This window comes from Sorex fumeus, unplaced genomic scaffold, assembly GCF_029834395.1.
Source record: "Sorex fumeus unplaced genomic scaffold, SorFum_2.1 ptg000131l, whole genome shotgun sequence".
NCBI classification, from domain to species: domain Eukaryota; kingdom Metazoa; phylum Chordata; class Mammalia; order Eulipotyphla; family Soricidae; genus Sorex; species Sorex fumeus.
This window is the reverse complement of record NW_026606188.1, coordinates 30,595,370-30,608,838: the sequence shown is the minus strand read 5'-3', so window position 1 is coordinate 30,608,838 and position 13,469 is coordinate 30,595,370. Positions and strand designations below refer to the sequence as shown.

The 13,469-nt window shown below is 35.8% G+C and overlaps 1 protein-coding gene across 1 annotated transcript in view; it reads right to left on the bottom strand.

The window, feature by feature from the left end:
• PLPPR4 (phospholipid phosphatase related 4) overlaps positions 1–13,469 on the bottom strand; it is a 53,582-nt gene that overhangs the window by 15,257 nt on the left and 24,856 nt on the right. Inside the window, exon 2 of the mRNA XM_056139036.1 lies at positions 3,971–4,156. Within this exon, the coding sequence (XP_055995011.1) occupies positions 3,971–4,156 (186 nt within the window). The remainder of the gene's footprint in view (positions 1–3,970; positions 4,157–13,469) is intronic.

The window sequence follows — 13,469 nt, the reverse complement described above, 5'->3', positions numbered from 1 at the left end:
AGATATTTCATAGATAAAAATAATTTTCACAAAAATAAAAACATAAAATAAGTAAATAAGAGATGAAACAAACTTCAGTTTCAAATATAATATCAACAAATTATTTTAAAAATATCCCTCAGACTATTTTAGGGAAACATAAATCGGCCACTCCAAATATGTCTTTGGTAAATGGTTACTAATTGGATGGGGACTCTGGAAGTAGATTGGAGATCACCTTTGAGAAACAAATTTATTTATTTATTCAAATCTTTATTTTTATTAAAAATGGTGATTTATAAAGTTGTTCATTTATAGTTCTTTCAGGCATTTAGTGTTTGCCTGACCTGTTTCTGAGGAACCCAGAAGGGTGCAGGATGATTTATTTTGTATTTGACAGCATAACACAGAATCTGTGAAGTAACCACTAAATAATTCATATAAGTCCTTTTATTAAATAAATTGGTGGGCTTTTGTTCAAAAAAACACCATGTAAAGTCTGTTGGTGGAAGGAGATCTTGTTTTGCTTTGTCTTCTCTCTAGATGAATGAAAACAGGGAGATTTTTTTTTTTCTCTCATACAAGTGAAATCTAGAAACTATTTCCAAATATAAGTTCTCTAAATTTTTATCTTAGTGTGTGCCTTGCCCCCACTCCACCTGGAGCAGACTTATAACACCACGAAGACAAAAAGAACAGGGTCAGGAGACAGTACAGTGGTTTGATCCCAGTACGACAAGGATGGCCTACTGAGCAAGGCTGCAGGGGCTTTAGAAGTTTCCCCATTCTTCCTGAATGGCACTTGGACGACTCCCCAAAGAGAATATAGAAGAAAAGAAAGAAAAGAAACAGAACATTCTTGGGAGTCAGGTATCAGACTGTTATTTTTATTTTTATAAAACGTTAAAAAAAGGTTAGAGTAATAATGTGACTAGAATGCAGCTGGAATTATGATTCTAAAACAAGGCAACTACAGACAGTATAGGATCAACATTGAGAAAAATGTATGTTTGAGAAGAAGGCCTTAAAAACAAGAAGGGATTAGTTGGTAACTAGGCCTTTGGTGCTAAGTGTGGGGTAGTACATATGCTTGTGATGGTGTGAAGCTGTCACTCCTAGTACTTACAAATTGTTGTAAACCGATGCTACCTCAATAGTAATAATAATAACAATAATGTTTAAAAAATAAAGAAAATCTTTGAAGAGAAGTGTGCCATGCAGTATGCTGTTAGCTGTTACTTATTTACCTTAAACCTAGGAAATCAAGGAAAGAATCGCTGATCTCATAAGTGTCCTGGAGCTTTAAGTGATATGGAGGAAATTAGAAACCCCAGGTTATGCTTATCTAGTTTGTCTTTTGGCATGCAGGAAGTAGGGAGGCCCTGTAGAGACAAAGGAATTAAGTGATGCCTTTGTGGTAGGTGTTGGCTGGCTCCCAGATAAAATGGGTCGAATTGGACTCTAAGGAAATTTTGTTCTTTCATTTTTAAGTGCTCAAGAAAGCAGCTTTAGATATTGCATATTAAAAACTTATTGTGGGAAATTATAGAAATAGGACATAGTGATGAGGCCAAGGTTACTGTCCCAGGACATGTAAACAGTGTCAGCAAAGGGGACACTTGTCAGAAATGATGCTTGAAAAAGTGCCAGTTAGACTGCCTCTCCTAGCAACTTAGTAAAATGCCCTAAGGAAGAAAAATTTCTGGCTATCTATCTATCTATCTATTATCTATCTATCTATCTATCTATCTATCATTTATCTATATGTTACGCATAGATAAAAATAAATGATGAAATGTCAACATATTTTCAGAAGTCATAAACATTTCTACATTATTTCATGCATTTTATTTAAAGTATAAAATTATGAATTGGGATTATTATACTCCAATTAGGAGTATTACTTTTGGTAAAATCTATTTAAGAATTTATTCTTTCTTCTTTTGTCAAGTAGCTGTGTGATATAGGTTTTGTTATGTCTTTGGATAAATGACAGAAAAATGCCACTATTGTAAGTAATATTGCACTTTAAAAGTGTTACTTTGAGTCCGTTTCAAGTATGTCATTAAGTTACAATCACCCTGGGTAATTCCAATAGTTCATAGTTCAAATGACTCACTAATAAAAAAATTGTTTTTGACTTTTGGGCTATATACAGGTGTGCTCAGGGTTTACTTCTGGTTCCGTGCTCAGGGATCATTCACGGCAGGGCTCAGGGGATTGAAAATGAGTTGGCCACGTGCAAGGCTACTAGTACTAGTACTGCTGTACTAGACCCCTACTGAATTAGCCCCTTCTCCTGACTCGTTAATGTTTAAAGTATCTGTAGAATTTTATTAAAGTCTGATAAAATTCTACAAAAATTAACTATACATTTATTTTTCAAAAATACTTTATATAATTGTAGTGTAAGTATTTGATATATACAAAGTTTACGAAAACACAAATTCATGCCATGTAAACATATGGAGTTTAGAAGGTATCTTCAGAGTCTTTTCTAAAACACCTAATATTTTAGATAAGAATAGGCCAATTAGGTAATCTTGTAAAAACCATTTAAAACACCTTTTTATTTGACAGCTACATTTTCTAACATTCATGAGCATTCAGAAACAAAGTAAGAGTTCCTATTGAACTCTGAAATAAATATTATTATACCTATAAAATGTTTTTGGTTCTTAAAGTAGGATTCTGGGAGTAGATATTGTGGAAGGGCTCAACTAGTCTTATCTATTAATTAGTCTTAGTTTGTTGTTAAAAATGTACAATTTAGCAAACTAAAAGCAACTATATTTTTAATTGAATTCCAGAGAATTTCTGTTACAGATTTTACATTGCAAATGGTTGTCTTAATCTCAATTTGTCTTTTGTGTGTGTTCCAGGAATGTGAGTAGCACCTTCTTTACATTATAATTATTAATGCTTAGTTAACATGATACATATTATAATATAAAATGCTGACATAATAAAAATGAAGTCTACAGGAACCAGAAAGATAATACAGAAAATATGGTACTGCCTTGAATGTAGTCAATCTGGGTCAATCCCTGGCACCCACATAATGCCCTGAGCCCAAAATCAGGACTAGAATGATCGCTAATTGCAAAATCTGGGGTGAGCCGAGTGTGGTCCACAAACAAAAGAAACAAATGAAACCTATACTTGGTGTCAAAATGTCCACTGTATATAGCCCCTGTTTTTCAGATATTTGATCAAACAACAAGATTCATTATATCAGAAATGTCTTATTAATTATTTAAAGAGAAATTTACAGTTACAAACTTTTCTTTTTCATAATTATTTGCAAAGCCAAGCAAAAGGGATATATGCATTTGGCTATTATATAATCTTAACCTTTAAAAAATTTTAAAAAATTTAATTGAATTACAGTGATGTATAAAGTTACAAAGATGCTCATTATTGGGTTTCAGTCATGAAATATTCCAACACCCATTCCTTCACCAGTGTACATTTCCCACCACCAATGCCCCCAGTTTCCTTTCCCTCCCACCTCTATGTAGGGCACTTTTCTTCTCTCTCTCTGTCTCTCTCTCTCACCTTTCTTTCTCTCTCTCTCTCTTATAGTTTACAATACAGATACTGGAAGGTTATCAGGTATAAGCTACTTTCAACACTCATCCAAACTGATCATTTCCATCTATTATTGCCCTACTGGTTCCTTCTCTATCCTAACTGCCCTTTGCCCCCCCAGACACTCCTGTGGTAAGCTTCCAATCATTGACCATACCAGCTGGCCAATGATTTATATATGTATATATATATATAATCATATACATATATACATATATGTGTATAAAATCTTAACTTTTAGTGCCAATAATTTTCAACTATCTAGTTTTCCCCCATATTGCTATCAAAATATCAAAGGATTTTCCAGGCCAAGACCACATTTTTTTTCATATTATTTACACAAATATGGTCATTCTTGGTTTAGAGGGACTGGCAAACACAATTTATGGGCAACTCTTACCGTAATTGCAGGTCCAGCAAAAGCCAAGCTAAGCAACATGAGAAAGGGAATTGCTTCCTGGGTGGGTTCAATATACGGCATGCTAAGACTCCGGTCATAGCAGCTAAATCCAGAATGCACAGGTTTGAAGACATCCGTGAGTTCAAGGAAGTACAGACTGACCACCGATGATGCCAAAATAGGCAACTGAGAACAAAGGACAAAGATGTTCAGTTTATCGTATGCATGGATTCAGTTACGAATGAGAATTCTTTCCCCTTCTCTCATCATGCCTCTCTTGTTTCAGAATAGTAATCATTCATAGATATTATTACTTCTTCCTTTAAAATGTATTTTCAGTTTATTCACTGTTTCCACAGTCTACAATGAGCTCATGCCTCCTTCACCTTTGCTCTTGGGTTAATTCCTAACTGATGTTCTACTTTCACCCTCTCCCACACCCCATCCATTTTCTCATCTTTTTTCCACTGGGCACTTGAAAATATTTTAGATCAATTCACTAGCTATCATATGGCAGTCCTGGTTGCCATTCTGCTTGAATAAACTTCAAATACCACAACAAGGAGTTTGAGGTTTCTACAGAATCTGGCACTTATTTCAGCTTCTTACATCTTCTCATATAACATTCACACCACACCCCAGACACTCACCACCACAATTCTATTGGTATTCACTCTATTTTATTGATATATAATTGACACATAACATTGATTCTATCTGTAAAATATAATGATTATTTAATTGCATACATTATTAAATGACCAACCCTTAGCCTAGTTTCTATCTGTTTCCACATAGTTACAATTTTCTTGAAAACTGAAAATCTACTTTCTTAGCAACTTTTAAATATACATCATGGATTTATTATTATTTATAGTTAACATACTCCATATTATTTTCTATGATTTATTTAACTTGCACTTGAAAATCTGTACCTTTTGATTCTCTTCATCCATTTTGCCCATCCTATTCTTTTGCCTTAATCACTCACCAATCTGTTTCCTGTATTTGTGTTTGTTGTTGTTGGTTTATTATGGTGATTTTTTTCATTTCCCATCTAAGTGAAATTAATTTGACATTGTCTTCCTGTTTTGCATGTAGATATTTCTCCCTCAAAGAATTCAAAGTACATAAAAATCTCCAGGGCTCAGTGTGCTGAGTTCATGCTTTCTATGAATGCAAGAGTTTGAATCCCAGACATATTTGATTCCCCGACATATACAGTTTCCCTGAGCAACATCAGGAGTATTTCCTAAATAAATGCTGAGAGTAGCCCCTTAATGCTGCTGAGCCTGACTCTCAAACTATAACCCAGTCAATCAAACAAAAACAAGCCTTACATTTCTCTTAATTTGATCACTCCAAATAGCTGATCATTTTTCCTCACCACTTCTTTCTTCAGGAATGCAATAATAGCAACTCTCAGTCATAACCAATTAATCAATACTTCATAGTGCAAAATTGAGAATCTCTCATTATATCCAATTTGGTATTTTTGTTTTAATTTAACATATATTTCATGTAATATTTTACATTGAATTTTATTTTATATATTTTAATTAAAGTTGTTTGCTTATCTTTCTATTACGATGTAAGACATGCTATTATTAACTATCTTTTGCAGGTGACTACATTTAGTTTACTTTAGTCAGTGGCAATGGCTGATTCTCAACCCAGAAATTATAGCTCACATATCATAATTATTTTTCTACTATTTCTTTCCAAGATGGTAATAGTGTTTTAGGATAATGAAATACAACCACATTAATTTATAGTATTGATTGGCAAAACTACTATGTTCCATTTGGAAATTTTTAATCAAACTATGTATCACCTAGCATGAATAAGTTTGATCTTAAAATATGGTGTTCATAAATTCATAAAAGTTTTTCCTAAATAATTTTAATGTAAATAATTTTAAATATTTTAAATATTTCAATAATTTTAGAATATTTCAAATTTAAATTTGATTTAATGATCCCCTTCTTTCGGCTTTGATTTGTTTACTTTGCATTTTAGGTCTTTGGGTTTTTTTTTATAAACAACAACAGTAACAACACAAAAAACAACAAAAACAAAAAAAAATGAGGAGCATAAAATGAGGCTCCTATAACTATGCCACTTGGACTTTGAGACCTCAAGCTCCAGAACTTTGAGTTACCTCACTGACACTTGAGTGACTAATTTCTAAATGCTTGAACCTTTGATAAGTGAGTTTGATGATGTCTGCAGAAAGATAAAACATACCAACATATGTAATCTAAAAATTAAGTAAATATTCCCTGTACTATTCACCCCTGAATTTGGAGGTGATGGAATTAGAATTAAGTATTAGATTACATTAGAATGAAAAATCCTAATTTTTAGATACATTAGTGTTGGATATTAACCCTAAGTGTTTTAGGCTTCACTGGTGAGTTGCTCCTTTTCCTCCTCCCAGAGAAGCTTGATATGCCCTAGTTAGCATCCCTAATTTAGTTAAAGTTTATTTTTAACCTTTCCTTTGTGTTGGATATTACCCCTAAGTGTTTTAGGCTTCATCTGTGAATTGCCCCCTTTCTTCTTCCCAGAGAAGCCTACCATGCTCTTGTTAGCATCCCTAATTTAGTTAGTCTATCTTTAACCTTTCCTTTGTATTTTACCTCTTATTGTCTCAGTTCCCCAAGTCTGTCTTGATTACTTATAAACCAAAACTTTCTGGTAATTCTGGACTTTATATTTGTAGAGGTTTGTATCTTAAGTGCTGTGTGTTTATACCTGTTTTTCTATTTCCTTATAGCTTTTTTACGCCAAACACAGTAACAACAAGGTCTCCAATGGAGATGTTACTGGGCCCGCTCGAGCAAATCGATGAACAATGGGAGGACAGTGACAGTGACAGTGACTATAGAGCAATGATTTTTGGTGAAACATTAGATTTTGTTCAATTTTAATGAAGATATAAACATGGAATGAAATCACTATTCCTACTGAGTTTGAACCTCTGTGTGTGTGTGTGTGTGTGTGTGTGTGTGTGTGTGTGTGTAGGACACTATACGTTTTTAGATAGTGGAGAAAATACTGTATAAGTTCTTCCACTTACTACCACCAGTGTGAACTTAGAAATGAACTATTGATAATGATATCATCAAATATAACTTATTTCATAATGCCATACTTTATCATATTTTCTGAAACCAGTTTCCTCACTTTCAATTCCCTTGTACTTCTTTTTAAGAAATTACTATTTTATACTGTGGTTAACTGCTTTTCTATGGTTAACTGTTTTAGACTATTTATAGCCATTTTTCTCTTTGTGAAATAAAAAAAAACTTTAGGTAGCAGTATAATTTTATTTTATTTTATTTTATAATATAATTTTATTCATTTTAGATATGGCCAAAACAGTAACAACAAGTCTCACTTTGTGTTCCTGGGGCAAGCAGACACCACTGTACAGTAGCACGGGACACAGAGGAATGGAAACATTACTGGTGCCTGCCTGATGGGATAACAGTGCAGTGCTATAATTTTCATCTTAGTTTGTTCTGTCATTAGCATTCTTGAAGCTGTCAGGCTTTCCAGTTTTAGCATTTTTTATTCATGTGTTTAATTGTCTTCAACTTTATGTTTTAAAACTTCTATTTGTTTTTAAAATAGTAATCACACTATTTTCCCTTTTCCTTTTGATGCCTCTTCCCTGACTTCTTTCTCTCTCTTTTTTAAAAAACAATGCCTAGGGAGTCTGAGGCCATGCTCAGTGCTTGGGCCTGATGACACAATTTGCTGTTCAGATCTAGGAAGACTGAGGCCACCAGGGCCTGCCCAGGCAGTATTCACGGGTCACAGCTGGAGGCCCACCCCGACTGTACCCAGTGGTGTTCCGGTAATTCTTTGATTTGAAAGCATTTCTTACCCTTCATCTCTTAATTTATCTCTTACATCATTTTGTTTTTGGAAATAATTATTTGACCAAAATAGTTGTATTGGGAAAAAAACAGTAATTTTATGCATTGCTTGCCTATGCTGTATTTTACTTCCAGACAGTATAATAAGTTAAATTACAATGTTTACTTCGAATTTACTTGGCCTTGAAGGTATCTTCTGAAGTGCTCAGCAACAGAACTTTCTTTTTAAAGTAAGACGTTTACCAGTTCTATGTGCTAGTTTTGGTATAAATAGAGAATTGATATAAACATAATAAAATTATAGGCATCTTTTGATTGCATTTAAAATAAGACTTTAGAAGAAATTTTGAAAGTTCTATATAATAAGATATCAGGAATTCTTTTCAGTAGTCAAGAAAAATTTTATGCACTATTAGAGGAATGAGATTACGTAAGGATTAAGGAAACTTTTCAGAAAGAAAAGATTGAGTCTTCTTACCATCTGTTAAGGAACTTGTAAGAACAAATAATAGAGCTATATTTAAAGAAAAAAATGTTAGCAGTTAGAGCAGATAGGGCCAACAAAAGAAATGTGCTTCAAAAGATTACATTTGCAATATAATGTTGAAACCTCTCGTGCACATTAAAAAAGTAAAGTCTACATTAGATAGTAATTTAAATGAGACATTATAGGCAGTCTATCATAGGTGACTTATTTCCTTTTAGCATGTTGACAATAAGAACACACTTTACTTCTCGATTGAATGGTTTCACTTTAAAACCTAGCCAGAGTGGTACCTGTATGTTCCCTTTTTCTCTTTTGTCACAGACAGTACAAATCAGAGTTCTCTGAGATCTTATTAATTTGGTGAGACTCTGGTAAGAAAATTTAATTAACACATAGGATACTAATTGTCAATTGATTTGCTCAACATATATTTACTGAGAGTCCACTAGGGCTACACATTGTTCTATGTTGTGATAAATCCAGGTCCTTATCTTCATAAAATTTTCCTTCTTTAGCTTCTGCACCCCAAAAGAAACAGTGACCAAAATACAGTCTACAGAATGGGAAAGAATATTCACCCAATACCCATCTGATGAGGGGTTGATATCAAGAATATACAAGGCACTGGTTGAACTCTACAAGAAGAAAACATCTAACATCATCAAAAAATGGGGTGATTAAATGAACAGAAAAATTCTCAAAGAAGAAATCCAAATGGCTAAAAGGCACACGAGAAAATGCGCTACATCACTAATCATCAGGGAGATCCAGATCAAAACAACAATGAGATATCATTTTGCACCACAGAGACTGGCACACATCCAAAATAACAAAAGCAACTAGTGTTGGCACGGATGTGGGGAAAAAGAGACTCTCCTTCACTGCTGGTAGGAATCTCGACTGGTTCAGCCCTTTTGGAAAACAGTATGGAGGATTCTCAAAAAATTAGAATCACTGTATCACTGTCATCCTGTTGTTCATCGATTGTCTCGAGCAGGCCCCAGTAACGTCTCCTTCATCCTAGCCCTGAGATTTTAAAAAGTGCCATATTCGAGGATCTTTTAGAGTCAGGAGAATGAGACTCATCATTGTTACTGGTTTGTGGCATATTGAATATGATATGGGGAGTTTGCCAGACTCTGCCATGTGGGCAGGATATTTTTGGTTCTCCAGAGTAGAATCAGATAAGATGGCTTCTGGGAACAGGGTTTTATAAGTCTCTGGGTCTTGGCCGTTGATGGGATTACATGGTGCCAGGGGCAGTTGGTGGGTGTAATGCCTACATACTAGATGGGGATCTGGGTGGAGGAGGCCCAGTCCCAATCCGAGCAGGCTTGGAGATCTACGCCCTGGGTCCCACACACCTGGGTTCCTCTGCCGGTTTCTTCATGCGTGATGCTCATCCAAATGTGTGGAGAGTGGTTTTAAGCATGGCTGTGGCTGGAGTCTTCAGCTGCTGGGGCTCTGCTCAAGGTGGGGAGGGAAACTCAACCCACCCTCCTCCAAGGGGCCCCGGTGAGGACTGAGGACGGCCAGGCACGGAGGCAGGAGACTCTGTGCTGTTCTCTTCTGGGAGCAGGGTTTTATAAGACCTCCAGTTCCAGCCACAGCCATGCTCCACATGTTCGGACGAGCCTCACGCATGAAGGAACTGGCAGAGGAACCCAGGTGTGCGGGACCCGAGGCGTAGATCTCCAGGCCTGCTCGGATTGGAACTGGGGCCTCCTCCACCCAGATCCCCATCTTCCAGTATGTAGGCTTTACAGCCACCAACGGCCCCCGTGCCGTGTAATCCCATCAATGGCCAAGACCCAGAGACTATAAAAAATTAGAAATTGAGCTCCAATTTGACCCAGCAATACCATTCCTGGGAATATATCCCCGGAGAGGCAAAAAGTATAATCGAAATGACATCATTTGTATGTTCATTGCTACAGTGTTTACAATAGCCAAAATCTGGAAAAAAATGCAAGTGCCTGAGAACAGATGACTGGTTAAAAAAACATTAGTACATCTACACAATGGAATACTATGCAGCTGTTAGAAAAAATGAAGTCATGAAATTTACATATAAGTTGATCAACATGGAAAGTATCATGTTAAGTGAAATGAGTCAGAAAGAGAGGGACAGACATAGAAAGATTGCACTCATCTGTGGAATATAAAGTAACTGAATGGAAAATTAACTCCCAGGGGTAGTAGAGATAAGGACCAGGAGGTCTGCTCCATGGCTTCAAAACCAGCCTCACATGCTGGGGGAAAAGGTAGCTCAGATAGACAAGGGAATACCAATTAAAGCATATTGGGAGAACCCATTCGGGTTGAAAGATGAGTGCCGAAAGTAGATTACAGACGGAACACAATGGCCACTCAAAACCTCTATTGCAAACTAAAACACCCAAAAAGAGAGAGAACAAAAGGGAACGCCCTGCCTCAGAGGCAGGGTGGGGTGGGGGATATGGGGTGGGGGTGGTGGGAAGGATATTGGGAACATTGGTGGAGGAGAATGGGCACTGGTGGAGGAATGGGTAAACAATTATTGTATGAGTGAAATACAAAAGTTCATAAGTTTGTAACTCTACCTCACGGTGATTCACTAATAAATTTTTTCTAATTTCCTTCTTTAAGAAGGTCAATAAAATAGTATTATAACTAAAGATGACAAAACAGAAAGTTGTTGGTAACTGTGGGAGTTGCTGTTTTAGAAGAAGACCTACCTAATGTCATTTCAATAGATGATTGAATGACAAAGAAGAAACTAACCATATTAAAGCACTGTAGCACTGTCCTCCTGTTGTTCATCAGTTTGCTCAGGTAGGCACCAATAATGTCTCCATTGTGAGACTTGTTGTTACTGTTTTGGCATATTGAATATATCACGAGTAGCTTGCCAGGCTTCGCTGTGCGGGCAGAGGAATCGAACCTAGGTGGGCCACGTGCAAGGCAAACGCCCTATCTGCTGTGCTACAGCTCCAGCCCAACCACATTAAAACCATGTGAAAAGCTAGGGAAAGTGGTAGAAGTGAGCACTCTGGTAAAGGGTATGGTGTTTGGGTGGTATATTCATGGAGCTGTCATTAATGCTATTGCAAATCACAGTACCACAATAAAAGGTGGAGAAGCATAGTCACAAAGAATTGTGATAAGAGGTGAAGTCAGGAACAATAGATTTGAAGTCAAATTGCACAGAATTGAAGGTTGTGACTAGAGTTAGTATTTTATCTGAAGTATAATTTAGAAACATTCTGGAGAAATTAAGCAGATATTTAAGATTATGTGAACTACATGTCACAAAGTTTATTTTAGTTGCTAGTTGTTGCACAGAGGATGAATTGCAATGGGTGAAAAATAGGAATGTGAAAATGGGAAGGTTTTTCAAAAAATGTGTATTACATACCTTGTATGTGCTAGACACTATTCTGAGTGTGAATAGTTATAGCTGCAAACACAACAGACAACTACCAGCACACAGAGCTGACAGAATAGTAGATATGAGCAGTTATCCAGCAAGAGCTAATGTTAGCTTTCACTAGGGTGCTATATAATGTAGTGGGAATTTGTGGGTTCTGCATGTGATTTTGGAGATTTGAGAAGATAGGATTTATTGACTGAATATAATAAAGCTGGACTTCCAGAGTTTGGTACTTGATCTGCTAGGGCTCTGGCATTCTTTACTGGGATGGAAAAGAGAAGATTAAGTACAAAGATTCTTAAGTTTGTGTTTTGGAAATTTGAAAATTGAGATGTCTATAAGTTATCAAAATAGCTGTCAAGAAGAGAGAAGAACGTCAATCTGCAGCAGAATGGAGAGTCCAAGTTTGCAGGGAGAAATCTGTAGAATTTGATATAGGATCCTTTACACAACACTCCACTTTTAAAGAACACTTGGGATCAAAATGTTAAAACTTAATTTCCTTGGTTTTGATATAAGTAATTACACAAGGTATAAAAGTATTTAATGGTAAGCATGTCACTCATATATAAAATATAAAATAAGCAGTTTTTACAATAAATAAATTTTTGAAGGGCCAGGAAGATAGTACAGCAACTAAAGTGATTGCCTTGCTTGTGGCTGATGTGGGTTTGATTCCCCTTGAGCACAGCAGGAATGATCCCTGAGGACAGAGCCATGAGTGTACCCTGAGCACTGTGGGGCATGATTCAAAACAATAAATAAATAAATAAATAAATAAAGTATTAAAAATGAAACACTAGGGACTGGGAATATAGTTCTAAGGGATGGAGTGCATACTTTGATTGAAGAAGCCCCAAGTTTGACTTTTGGCACTGCGTGATCCCCCCAAGAGCTGCCAGGAATGATCCCTGAGCACTGAGTCAAGAGTTTCTACTGAGTCAAGAATTTCTCTGGACTATCACTGGGTGTGACCCCCTAAACCAAAAATATTGAGAAACTGGGAACTGATAAATATTTCCAAATTATGAGAAAGTAAATTTTTAAAAAATATATTAAAACTGCAATTGAAAGCAATAGTAACAAGCCAAAACCATTTTATTAAAATATCTGACCATAAGAAAGGTTGTCTGAGGTTGATGCCTACTGATGATAGAATTTTCCACCTCCTATAGTGTGAAATCTTTTATAACCCACATTATTATTTGCGAATAGATATGTTTACTTGAAACATTAGCAATAATAATAACCAACATGGGGTTTTATTGCTTATAAAATAACTCCACCTCTATTGCAGTATATCCAGACAAGCCTCAAAAATTAAGAATGATAGGAAACACACTGACACATGTAGTGTTACTAAAGGAAAAAGATAGGTCAGAAATAGTCTGTGGCATTGTTCAAAGTCTAGAAAACTACACTGGTTTTCTCAAACAAAATATATGATATGAATAGAGACAAGTCAGAAAGGACAATGTGGCTGGGGAAACTAAGACTGACCTCAGGAGCAAGATAATCCAGTTTCTTCCCTCATTTATACACTAGCTTCTGGGCTTTGCAACAAGGCTTAAAAGGACCTGACAGAATCATTTGATTAGTGAGTAAGTCACTTATTATATTGTTGTGCTCTAAGTCCTAAAATTCTCCACATGCTTGCCTGATTTAAGAAACATGTCTCACATATTTCTACCTCTACCCTCTAGAATATGTTCT